The following is a 13,676-nucleotide window of genomic DNA, read 5'->3' on the forward strand; positions in this document are numbered from 1 at the left end:
GTGAATTAAGAACTTTAATGATATTGAGAGTTAATTACTCTCTCAATATTATCTAATGAAAAAAAGAACAAGAATTGGAGTATTCTTAAGAGAAAAATAAGAAATGACATGGAGTATTCTATTTATAGAGCTATGCATCAAGCAATACCTTCTTTTGAAACAAAAGTGTTTCACCAAGCAAAGCTTATGAATCAAAGTAATGTTTCACCAAGCAAAACTTACAAATCAAAGTAATGTTTTACCAAGCAAAGCTTATGAATCGAAGTAATGATTCATCAAACTAAACTTACAAATCAAAGTTTTGATTCATCAAATTCTTTGAGACATTTAATTGGACTTATAATATATTTATTTTAGTCCCACTACTGTAACACCCCGGCCCCTCGGACCACTGGTGACTACTCATGGAGACTGTAGACTGGCCCCACAAACCAACACAAGTCTTTCCAGCGCACTTTGGCCTCACTCGTGCGCACTCGAGAACACTTCCCATGAGGTCACCCATCCTAAGATTGCTCCCCACCAAGCACGCTTAACTGTGGAGTTCTTAGCAAATGGGCTCCCTAGAAAAGAAGATGTACCTTATTGATATGAGTAGTCTATCAATCCTTTTTTTTCAAGCTAAATATGGGGTATTACACTCACCCCCACTTAAGAATACAACGTCCTCGTTGGACCGTAACTTCAGATTCTTTTCCCCCGCTAGGTGCACTGAACACTAAATCTGGGGTATTACAAGTACTATATTAAGTATGTAGTATATATAAATCTAGGTCTATATACTCTAAATGTTTAACAGGTTCAAGATTCAGTTGGCTCTGCCCTAGAACTGTCCCTAATTTTAGAATATGAGTCCAATTTTTTGAAGTCTTAATGAGTATAGATCAAGGTTCGAATCTAAAAAATGGTTTTACGATTGGGTCTAGGGTCTTTTGATTCAAACCTTCTTTTTAGATCCATTTAAGACTCATATTCATTAGACCCGTCGTCTCAAACTCTTTCTAAACCTAACCATTTTCAAAATCAATTCTAAATTGTCTAAACCTATTTGATATCTATTTGGACTTAATTTAAACTTATATACAAGCTACAGCTCATTTTAGTACTAATAAAAACTTTAAAGTATAATAAAATTTAAGTATGTATAATTAAATTAGACCTATTTAGGACCTTAGACTCATAAAATTTGGCAGGTCCAAGTTCGAGTATGGATTCACCAAAACTTAATAAGTCTGACTTCGAATCAAATTTGACCTGATCCAGACCCGACTCAACCCATGACCATCACTAATTTTCATCAACATAATTAACCAGGCTATTAATCTCATCAATACATTTCTCAACTCTCCCATAGAATATACTTTTATTTTTATCACTTATACATTTTTTGTTTTTTTAGTGCGCATATTCCTATCTGCCCTTTTCTTAAAGAATGGACAAATATAATCTATTCGCTGCCTTCCTCCTCCTTTGACACTCCGAACATCAACTTGTGTGGGAAATGTATTGATAAGTACGATTATGACTCATTTTTATTCTTTATTTTCAGTCATTTATGCTTGGAAATTGGGATATTTCTAAACAATGACAAATGAGTTGCATTCCATTCCGAACAGCAAAATAAAAGGGGCATTATTAAAAGTCGTTATTATTTTTAGAAAGATAAAGGAGTGTTTGGCAAAATGACTTAGCTTATTTTGCTATAAATAAAGGGTTGATTGGTCAAACCAGTCAATTTTAATATTTTGTAAACTAGCTGATTGAAACAACTTATTGATAATAGTGTTTTTGAAAAAGTTGTTATTTACAACAGGTTTAAAATCAACTAGTCAAACCCGTAAATAGAATCAGTTGACCAAATCGGCCATTATAATCAGCTACCAGCTATTAGTTGTCTGCCAAATATCTTAAAAGTGTTATAAACTATGAAGTAAGATCAAAGCGTTTTATAGGAAATTAAATTTAAAAACATTTTAGTCATTTCATTAAAAAAATTAACGACATAATAAATAGGATGATGACGACTTTTAACCATATGAAATAAAAGAGCGTAACTTTTTAAGTCATAATCCGGAACCGTTATATTAAGGTATCCTATCCTTTTCTTTTCTTTTCAAACTTTTTCTAAGTTTCAATTGAGCGAAATCAAGGCTTGTCTAAGTCGAACAAGTATCACTTTTCGAATTCCCGGTCGACCCTGCAAATCAAACAAAAAATTCAACTTCCATCCAATCGAGAAACAGTAAAGCTAGGCAGTGAATTACAGATTGAGTATGGAAGTACAGAAACTTGATTTTGTACTAGTTTCTTTGGGTTTGTTCGTCTTTGTTGCTTATCACACTTGGCTTGTTATCGCTATTAAACGTAATCCTAGACATACTGTTATCGGCCTTAACGCTGAGAGTCGTTCTCAATGGGTTTTCTCTTTAATGGCTGTAAGATTTCTTCTTTTCACTTTAATTTCACTATTTTTTCTTTTTTTTTCTAATTTTTTATTGAATATTACTACAATTGTTAATTATTAATTTCTGTTTAATGGTTGGTTGCTGCTAGAGGTGTTCATTGGGGTTATCGGGTTGATTTTGAGGCGGTTTAGACTCGATTCGTGTGTCCATGTTGGTTTTTACTCCTGTATGATAGTTAATCAATTTTTAAATTGGGTCAAATTGAGTTCAATTACAAGGTCATATGAATATTTGATTGTTGTGTCTATTTTGAATACCGACAATATATGTAAATATACTGAGGATGTATTTTGATTCTATAATTAATCGGGTTAATTTTGAACTAATTTTTTTTTTATGCAATTCTGGCAGATGGTTATTGGTCCTAGAATCCCAGATGAATATTCCGTTTCTGTACTGTAATTATTATATCAAGAAAATATAGTATTATATAGTAGTTGATGTTGATAAATTATGATTTTAACATGAATTCATACGGTACAGAAACCCAATACAATTAATTTCATAAGTCAAAATAATGACATTTTGAACACTTGTAAAAATGTGAAAAAACGATTGAAATTATTGTGGGATCATTTTGAAAAATAATTGGGATATTTTTTAGAATTTTAAGGGAGGCTGACATTATTTTTGTTGATAAATATTATGTTTTGATAAATTATTGTGAAGTAGTTTTTACTTTAAAACTAGTTGGTATTAACTATTAAGAGATCCTTGTTTCAATACTTGAGCATGCCTTACAGCACCTGGATCGGAGAAATAGCTGCAGCCTACATTACATCACATCATATTACCCTAATTCCATTAGTAGGTCCCACCTACGTTGGGATTTGTGGGGTCGGATATAGGCAACTTTACCCTTGTTGGTGACAACACTAACAAAGAAGTTGTTTCCTATTAATCCTTGATAGCAAACATCACTTGCAACTTCTATCGTGTATTAACAAGCATAAATCAATTGTTCTTCCCAATTTTGTTGCTTGTTTTAAGGAGGTACTTGACTAAGGCATTCACAATGATCAAAGTTTCTTAGCAAACCCATTAACTACTCCTCTGTCCCCTTCATTTTGCAGCAATTACAATTTATGGCTTTTTTAATATGTTGTTTAGTCTAATGGTGATAAGACAAATCATTTAAAATGTGTGGATGGAAGGAAGAGATAAATCAGTTACATGATGAGCTAATCTCCTTATAAATGCAAATCGAAGAAAGCAAATTATGACTGATTTTGGCCTATGTTAAACCAATTTAAGTGAACGCCAATTTAAAAAGAGAATTAGCTATTCATTTGTGTTATACTAATGCGAATTGTGTTTGTTTCTTATTTTCACATATTCCTACTGAAGTGAGGTGACACACCCATCAAATGGTAAGTATGAAAAAGGTTTGTTATATAATTTGGTATAGAAGGCTTGTGGTCCAACTATTGGAGCCTTCAAGATGTGTGCAAGAGATTGGAGCATTGGTGCACTTGTTCTACTTTGCTTAAATATGCTTATCTTCTGTAATACCCGATGTCACATGATTCACTTATCTTCTTACGAATCAAAAAATGTGAACCATTGTCAACTTTAGGCTATTTTGGGGACGTTTTGAGCGAATCACGAATTCTAAAAGTGAGTTGGCGAATTCTATTACACTAGTGAAACCTATTGGAGTGTTTGAAAGTTGTTCCGACCTTTAAGACTTTAAGGTCAGAAGGTTTATTCACTGTATACACGCTTGCTAACTATTTGGTAGATCTATGAAGCATCATCCTAGGGTTTTGACATTCTCGAAACATAGAATTTAACTGGATGCATGGATCATCAATTCATCCTACCTAGTATATCACGTTCAGAGAAACAATGATCAGGATTTGGAGGGTAAGACGGACAACAGACCATACCCGTAAGAAAAGGATGTGCCTAGTTGTTTCTGCTTAATGCTGCAGAATTGAACTGAAGTGGATGTTCATATTCTTACCACGCATCCCTTGCGTTTACAATGGTTAATCGAATGCACTTTATGGATGATCATTAGGATCATAAACTGTCTAAGTAGTCCATCCCCCGCCACCCATAAACCTTATTTCGAAACATCAGTCTCTCGATATTCTTATGGTATTATGAAACGGTGGAATTGGAAACTCAAAATAAATCCGTACTAGTTCAGAAACGGTTTCAGATAAGAGCATTGTTGGTGGGGTGTTCAGTATATCGGAAGTTTAGGTAGTATTAGAAACTACAGCCACTCTTATGAGAGACCGTTTCTCAAAGAGACGACCTCAAAACAAGAAGTCTTATTTTCTCTTTAATTTATATTAGTTGAGCTATTTAAATCATATATTTAATGCTTCTCTCGGAGAGACCGTCTCTCACAACAATTTATGTAGAAACTATTAGCACAATACAATACATGAGTGTAATTTGATTGTACATTACATCAGTCTGATTTGATTGTGTATGAACTTTCAGGATCCCCTGAAAAATGGTGTGTTAGTGGTTCAAACACTTCGCAACAACATGATGGCGTCCACCCTATTGGCAACGACAGCCATAACGCTAAGCTCCATCATCGGGGTGTTTGTAAGCAGTACATCAACGGTGAGTAATGCATCCTTCAAACTAGTATATGGTAACAAGAGCGAAATCATGTCATCGATCAAGTACTTTGCTCTCATTCTCTGCTTCCTAGTAGCCTTTCTCTGCAACGTCCAGTCGATTAGATACTACGCACACGTGAGCTTCTTGGCTACGTTACCAACCTCACAAGGCAAAAAAGAGGCTATGGAATACGCCGCCAGAAGTTTGAACAGAGGCAGCTTCTTCTGGTCTCTTGGCTTGAGAGCTTTCTACCTGTCATTCCCTCTCTTTCTTTGGATTTTCGGTCCTATCCCTATGTTTGGTTGCTCGTGTTTGATGTCGATTGTGCTTTATTTCCTTGACACCACCAACAGTTTTACGCGCCATCTTCACTGTGAATCCTTCAAACATTCCGATAACAATGGCATGCTGCCGAATGTTGTCATGAATGACATATGAAGGTACTCCCAAGTCCCTTCTATTCATCATGTTATTGCCCTAGAGGACTATTGTTATTTTAGTTTACAGTGTACTTTCTGTACTATGGTCATGGTCATGATCATCAACCCAATATCCCGTACAAAGTCAGAATCTGAGTGGGAGAGGTATAAGTCAAAATTCAAGTGGGAGAGTTAGCGGATATACTATACCCATACCCCTTGAGGGAGAGGGCAAGGAGGAATGTGTTTTTGTACTATATTTGCCTTTTTAAATAGAGTAATATATATAGAATATACCTATTGTAATGTAATGCCTTGTTTGTAGACCATAATAATGATATTAATGTTGTAGAATTTAGATATAGATGTAAGTATGTAATTTGGTACTGTTTATTAATTAGTTTGTAATCGAGATAAAAAAATTAATTTGTAGCTGTATAGTTGTATAAAGAAGGTTTAGTCTACCGATATAAGTAGGTATGAAGATAAAGAATGTGATTCATTTTTTTTTATTTGTTCAGTTTAAAATAATTTTTTTGTGATTTATAGAATTTAGATCAGAATATTTGTTTTTGGGGTCTTTACTAGAAGTCGTTTAACTAGCTTGTTTATGAAAGTTTTTAGGAAAGATTATAACAAACTTATTAATATAAAGAAATTACATTTTTAGCTAATTTGTGGAATGTGAGGAATCCAGATGTTATATGCCAACATTCGAAGCACAAATGAGATATACTCTTATTTAATTTGCCGCATATTCACTCTTATATTTATTTTGGATTATTTTGAATTACGATGTGAAAGCTTTTTTTTTTTTTTTTTGAAATAGCGAAAGTTTTTTTACTTAAAAGATATTGAATAAATGCAACAAAAGAGTAAATATTTGACGGAAAAAAAAAATAAATTTTGTAGGAAAATAGAAGAAATTTGTGAATAAAATGAATAGGCAAATTAAACGTAAAAATAAGAATCATAATTAAAAATAAATTAAAACAAATTTAATAAAACGAATTACAAAATAAATTAAACAAATTTCATATACAATAAATTGAGAAATCTTTTCAAGACACGACATTTCACAAACAATGTACATTGGATAACAACAAATATTCTATTATCTTGCAGCACATTGTGGTTGAGGGCTTATTTTATTATTAGTATATGTCATAGTACAAGTTTAATTTTCACTAATTACTGTCTATGAAAAAATTAATTTTTATAATTTTAAGTAAAAATTCTTTATTTTTATCCAAAATAATAAAAAACTAGATATGACATATTTAAGTAAGTTTAGTAAATTGACTTTCCTTTAAATTTTAATTGCTTGATTTTTTATTTTGAGTTTTTAATTAATTAAATAGTTAAAAAAATAATTCAGTTGATCAAATTAATCACCAAACTACCTTCAAAGTAAAGATTTCGTTAAATTAGAAGACGTCCTCAAATGGTTTACTACTTATTACGCTACCATGCATCATGCACGTGATTCTGTGATTCTTGTCACAATTCTCAAAGTCAACAAATTGTCCTCAACGACCATAAAATATTAAAACTTTTTTGAATATTTTGTGTAATTTTAAAAATTATGATATATTTTTTAATAAGTTTGTATCTTTAAAAACTTAACATATATTACGTAATTTAATATTTAAGTCACAAATTTTTAGTAGTCTTATGCAGTCGAACATGTTAAACATGCTCAAAAATATTCCTAAGCACTAAATGGCTCTCGATTCTCGAGTAAGAAAGTGCGATAAAGTATATAACAATTTATGGTCTAATTACAACTTATCGATCCTTGTTCTACCACATATCCATCTCTAAAACTTTTATCCTTTGTTCAAATTTCTTCTTTACGGACCAACAATCCGTCCATACAACAATTTTGATTTAATTACAATTCGGTAGAATTTACTTTAAGTTTAATCAGAAACTTCTTATCACAAAGCACTATGGTGACCGCTCTCCACTTAACCCACCCTGCTTGTATTGGTGAGTAACATCTCCATAAATTTCCATAAACAAGCATATATACTTAAACTTGTTCGTACAAGCAAAAATTTCTTCTCTAATTGTCACCTCTGAATCGCCTTCTAGTTCAATCACACTGAAATCACATCTCAGATATTTATTTTTGTATGACTTATATGCAACCCTTTATCTTCTAAATTGTCCTCCACTCCTCTAATTTATCATTCAACTCTTCGCTAGTTTTTGCTATCAATACTATATCGTTAGCGAAAAGCTTGCACCATAACACAATATTTCACATAGATTTGAAAAGCTTATCCATGTTGATGACAAAAATGAAAGAGCTTAGTGTTGATTCCTGATGTAGACCCACTTTAACTGGAAAAAAAAATTATTTTTTCCAAAAGGTTTTTGCATGCTAGTTGAAACTCCGACCTCTGTCATACATATCTCATATTGCCTCAATGTATTTCCGTAAAATTTTCTTAGCCTCGAGGCTATCCCAGATGATGCTCCGTGATATACTATCACAAGTCTTCTCTAAATCGATGAAAAACATATGCAGGTTTTTTCTTTCTCTTCCTATACATTTCCATCACTCTCCTCAAAACATAATAATAGTCTCAGTGATTGATCTCCTTGGCATGAAGCCATATTGGTTCTCACTTATTACCCTCCCCCTTTAATTTGGAGTCTCCTCTCCATCATTCTTTCCCATAATTTTCATCGTGTGATTAAGGAGTTTGATCCCTCTATAATTCCCACATACTTCCGCATCATTTTTATTTTTATACAATGATATAATGTGTTGCCCTCCATTTATTTGACATCTTATGCGTCCTCAAAATAACATTGTAAAGGGAAGTCAATGAAAGGATAACCTCTTGCCCTAAACACCTCCATTCTTTAAGTGGAATGTTATCATGACCAACTGGCTTAGCTCACCCTATACTTTTGAGAGCTTTTCCTACTTCCTCCTTGACACGCTATAAAACACCAAAGATATTCTTAGTACCTATTTGATGTATCCTAAATGGATACTTGATGAACCCTAAAGAAGCACACAGTAAACAAACCACGTACACAACAAAACTAATTTTTTTGAAATATTCATCATCACCTATTAAACTCGCGTTCTTGTTTGAAGAACTCATAACTAAATACAATACAAAATATTTAGCAAAAATTGAATCAATAATAAACCCTAATATGCAGAATTTAACAAAAAGAATGACGAATATAAGCCCTAAAATTTTAATAAAAAAAAGAAATAAAACATGAATTTGATGGAAATATATATTATCTGAGATTATAAAGGAAAAAATCGTCAAAAAAAAAAAAAAAGATTATGCGTTCAAAAATCTTGGAAGATGAGAGAATAATGGGTGTTGAAGGATTTTGCAATGAAGATGAATGAGAAAACTGTCATAAAAGGTTAAGTAATTGCGCAATAATTAGTTGTTTCATTTCTTTATGTTTTTAATTTAATTGGACTGGTCTATTAATGACGATTTCTCTTAGAGACCATCTCAAACAAGATTTTGCGTTTAATTAATTAAATTTAACTTTGCAAATTGATTCAAATCTTTAATGGCCTGTTGGCAATAGGTATTAAATAGTAGGGATAATAAATTGAAAATGAAAAATTAGTATAATTTTTGTAAAAAAATCTCATTACTATATGAAAATATGATATTAGGTAGTAATGAAAAATAAATCAAAAAGACACTTTTTTATAATAAAATTTTATAATCATAAAAATAATATAATACATTTTATAAAATTTTATATTATAAATTATTTTCATTATCATAATAAGGATAATTTGCTACTTGCCCACCTAGAAAAAGCAACTTGATCAAATTTCCGGTATCTTCCTGCATCCAAATCAATTTGAATCACATATTTGGGAGCATTATTACTAGTGGCTCTAACCTTCAAAAACTAATATCATTGGTGCAGGATTAAAGTAGTTCCATTACTCATAATTTTAAAGTGATCACTTACGATTTTAAAGTGATGATTTTTATCAGCCAGTCTCTTGAGAGACGTCTTTTAGGCCCAGTTTATTAAAATTTAATGTTTACTCTTACTCTATATTTTTCTTTATGGGTAGACCCAATAAAAAATAGTGTCTTAAAGAGACCGTCTTTCATAAAAATTTGTGAACTTATATAGTCTTAGAGTAAAAAAATGAGTTATGATATTAAAGTGATCACTTAAGATTTTAAAATAATTTATTAAAAAAATAAACAAATTATAGGATTCATCCCATAAGACAATATTGTTTTACATTTAATGGCATTTGATCCCAACATTTTGCTTGTACAAAACAGTATTTACTCCAACTGATATAAAATTCAATTCTTTTTTTTATTATTTTAATACTAATAAACATAAGTAGAAAAATCAGCAGAGTTGTAAATTGTAAATCGTAAATTGTAATAGAATAATGAAATTGAAGAAGATGGAAGAAGCAGAGTATTTGGATTATGTGTTAGTTCCAACAGGGCTAGTAGTGCTTGGATTATATCATCTCTGGCTTTTCTACACTATTATTCGCCATCCTACTACTACTGTTGTTGGTGTTAATTCTCTTAGCCGACAACAATGGGTTCTCCATATGATGGCAGTCAGTTTCTTCTCTTTTCTTCTTTTTATCATCCCATTTCTTAATATTTTTTGATACAATTAACTTAAATTTGTTGGAAATATTTTATTAAGAAAAATCCCACGTTAGTGAAATAGTGGGCTGTAGATTTATATATATTGCTTGAAGGGTATGGGTAATCCGCCTAATATTATACTATTTTGGAAAAGAGTGAACTTATGCAAGTCAAAACTCATTGCCTGTGGGTTTATGGGCTCAAGTCAACAATCATGACCTGTGGGTTTGTGGGCCTGAGTCCATTGGTGCCCTGTGGTGTGTCTACACGATTGAGTTGCTTGATGGGTATGGGTAATCTTCCTAATACCATATGATTTTGGAAAGAGTGAACCTATACAAGTCAACACTCATGATCGGGGATTTGTAGGCCTGAGCCCATTGGTGTCTTGTGGATATGTCTACATAAATGAACCCACGGGATGATTATGCATGAATTGTCATGTCCTAACAAAATTGTGTCCAAGGTAACATGTCCTCAACGAGTAGATGAAATTCAAATCGGGGACTTTTCATGATGTTGGCTTTTAATATTGTGTAAAGAAATTTTGTATAATGATTTTTTGCTTTTGATTATGATTATGGCTTTTTGTGATAGTTTCCTAGCTATTGCCTATTAGTAGAAGTAATCAAGTTTAGTGTGTGATCGTCACCAAAGGTGAATCTCCTCTACTTGGAATAGTACAAGATGGGCTGAACACTACACATGTGCAAAGCCAACTCGACTATCATTTTATGTTTTTATACAATTGAATATTAATAGTGTTTTTGATCAAATGACTCGGACAATAGCATAGGCAGATCATGCCCCATATTATCACCCAACAAATAACATAAGTTCAGTTCTGGTGAATTGTTTTAATGTCAAGGTAGTGGGAACTGGTAGATCGAGTATGTTGTTAAGTCAATAAAATCTCAACTTTTATTGGACTATGTTATAGCTAGGTCTATTGCCCCAACTCAGAATTTGGTTTTGGGTATTGGAGTATGAGTTTGAGTGTATATCCTTATCAATTTGTAATAAGAACACTTCAGCTGTGTTACTTATCTGAGAAGAAACATTTTTCTAGAAATTGTTTCTCCCTTGTTGCCAACAATGCAACACCAGCATTCTATTACCCAATCGGGCCCAATTCCATTAGGTGTCTCTCATTCAGGGCGGAGTTCGTAAGGGTTAGGTGTACGCAACCTTATCCTTGTTAGTGATAGTTGTCAAAGAACCAACTCAATAAAATGCTTACGCTGATGTTGCTGATGTTTGAGGCCCCAAGATATATTATATACTCTAATACACCCCCTCACACGAGACCCCTTTGGACTAGAAGTGTGGATGCAGCACAAGCCCTCCTCATACCTAGCACTGAATATTCCACTTTAAATAAGGGGTGGTTGAGATTTGAACCAGTGACCTCTTATCACGCTGGTTTCTAATACCATGTCAAAGCAAAAGTTTAAGGCTATGATTGAGGCCAAGAATAAGAAATAATATATGATTGTGTAAAAATTGTTTATGTCATAGTTGATAATCTTCTTATGCATAACTTGTTTCTTCAAAATTGATTTTCAGGATCCGGGAAAAAATGGAGTTCTAGCAGTTCAAACAATACGGAACAACCTAATGGCCGCAACACTTTTGGCTACGATAGCTATAACATTGAGTTCCCTTATCAGTGCTGTCGTAAGCGATTCAAGTTCCGATATATACACAATTCACACCACCAAATATTTATCAGTTCTAATATGCTTCCTTTTAGCATTCTTCTGCAATATGCAGAGTATCAGATACTATGCCCATGTTAGTTTCTTACTTAATTTACCATCAAACGAAGGCGAGGATAGAGCAGAGTTCGTCGAATATGTGATGCAACAGTTGAACCGAGGTGGCTTGTTCTGGTCTTTGGGATTGAGAGCCTTTTACTTCTCTTTCCCTCTTTTACTTTGGATTTTTGGTGCTATTGCAATGTTGGCTTGTAGCTTTGTGATGGTGGTTTTGCTTTATTTCTTGGATACTGCTAGTTCTTCCCCAAGGTGTTTTCATAGTTACAAACTGAACAAGAATAATCATAATCCTGATATTGAAGTAACAGGTGACTCGGTGTAAGTAATATAACTCATGCTACTTTCATTGTGAATTTTTACCTTATCTTGATGATTGATATGAGTGACATGTGTTAGAGTATATAACATATTATGGGGCGTCAACCATTAGCTTAAGCTTTTGGTTGAGTTGGTTCATTGACATGCTATCAGAAGTCAGCGTGACAAAGGTCATGGGTTTGAATTTGAATCTCAACCACCTCTTATTTAATATGGAATACTCAGCGTCAGGTATGAGGAGAGCTTGTGTTGCATCCACACTTCTACCCCAAAGGGCTCTCGTTTGAGGGGGCATGTTAGAGTATATAACATATATCGATGCATCAACCATCAGTTTAAACTTTTGGTTGAGTTAGTTCCTTGACAACATAGAAAGTTTAAGCTGATGGTTGTAGTCTCATGGTATATTATATATACTCTATCACACATCCTTAGAAGAGAGTCAATTAGGCGAGAATTGTGGGTTCTGCATATGCCCTCCTCATATCTGGCGCTAAATATTCTATTTTTTTATGTCATGTTGGCTTCTGATATTATTTGAAATAACTAATGCTACCAAAAGTTCAAACTGATGTGTATAGACGTACAATATGTTGTACTCTGGATGTTTAATTAACTATGCAAGATGATCTTGCAAAAAATGTAGCAAACTCAGAGGATGGAGTGAGTATACTCTATGATTAGCTTCAAACTTGTTGGAGAAACTGATTGATTGTGGATGTTTAATCAACCACACAAGATGGGCTTGCAAAAGAGTCTAACTTAAATTGCTTTTTGAGCCTATATGTATATTATTGTCCTTTTTTTAGCATCTACAGAAAAACTTTGTAGTTCAATATATTTCAGAAAATGGAGTTTCATTTTCTTTTCATTTATTAGCTGCATAATTCATAATGTATGTCCATACAATTATTTGTGCGGTTTCAGGCAAACTGTATGGTCAGAGGAGCCTAACGTCCACAAACCGCTACTGCTAAATTCGACTTCAAGATAAGGCGTTCGTTTTGATCTTTGAAGATAAAGGCTTACATATCTTATGAAGAGTTCTTTGTTGATCCTTTGTTGATCTTTGAAGATAAAGGCTTGTAAACTTAAATTACATTATTATCTATTGATATGCGTATGTGTTTGGTAAATTAACTGATTGATGACAGTTTTAATAGTTATTAGCACAATAAAAATGACATAAAAACATAATGAGAAGCATATAATAGCATAACATGTATTAGTCTTATATATATAATATATTGAAGAAAACAATGAAGAAATTGAGCATAAGTAACATAAGCATGATCAACGATCAAACAAAAACTATAAAGCTTTCCATAAGATTACATAGTCTAGGGTAGTCATGGACATACAAGAGAACGTGTTACTTATTTTTCTTACAAATAACGTATACACTAAAACATAAATACGTAATATTTTCACTTTTTTGATTCGCGATTTGCTCAAAATTGTTCAAAAAGTGCC

At 32.7% G+C, this 13,676-nt stretch overlaps 2 protein-coding genes across 2 annotated transcripts; both read left to right on the plus strand.

Moving 5' to 3' along the window:
* Window positions 1-2,078: 2,078 nt before the first annotated feature.
* On the plus strand, window positions 2,079-5,982 carry LOC130798347 (uncharacterized). Its single transcript, XM_057661286.1, has 2 exons — window positions 2,079-2,435; window positions 4,923-5,982. Exons 1-2 carry the CDS (start codon window positions 2,274-2,276, stop codon window positions 5,487-5,489), a joined length of 729 nt encoding a protein of 242 aa, XP_057517269.1. The 5' UTR covers window positions 2,079-2,273; the 3' UTR covers window positions 5,490-5,982.
* A 3,749-nt stretch (window positions 5,983-9,731) lies between these two features.
* Window positions 9,732-13,478, plus strand: LOC130798337 (uncharacterized). Its single transcript, XM_057661275.1, has 3 exons — window positions 9,732-10,073; window positions 11,674-12,203; window positions 13,131-13,478. Exons 1-3 carry the CDS (start codon window positions 9,894-9,896, stop codon window positions 13,195-13,197), a joined length of 777 nt encoding a protein of 258 aa, XP_057517258.1. The 5' UTR covers window positions 9,732-9,893; the 3' UTR covers window positions 13,198-13,478.
* Window positions 13,479-13,676: the final 198 nt, after the last annotated feature.

Source organism: Amaranthus tricolor, chromosome 13 (assembly GCF_026212465.1).
Source record: "Amaranthus tricolor cultivar Red isolate AtriRed21 chromosome 13, ASM2621246v1, whole genome shotgun sequence".
NCBI lineage: Eukaryota > Viridiplantae > Streptophyta > Magnoliopsida > Caryophyllales > Amaranthaceae > Amaranthus > Amaranthus tricolor.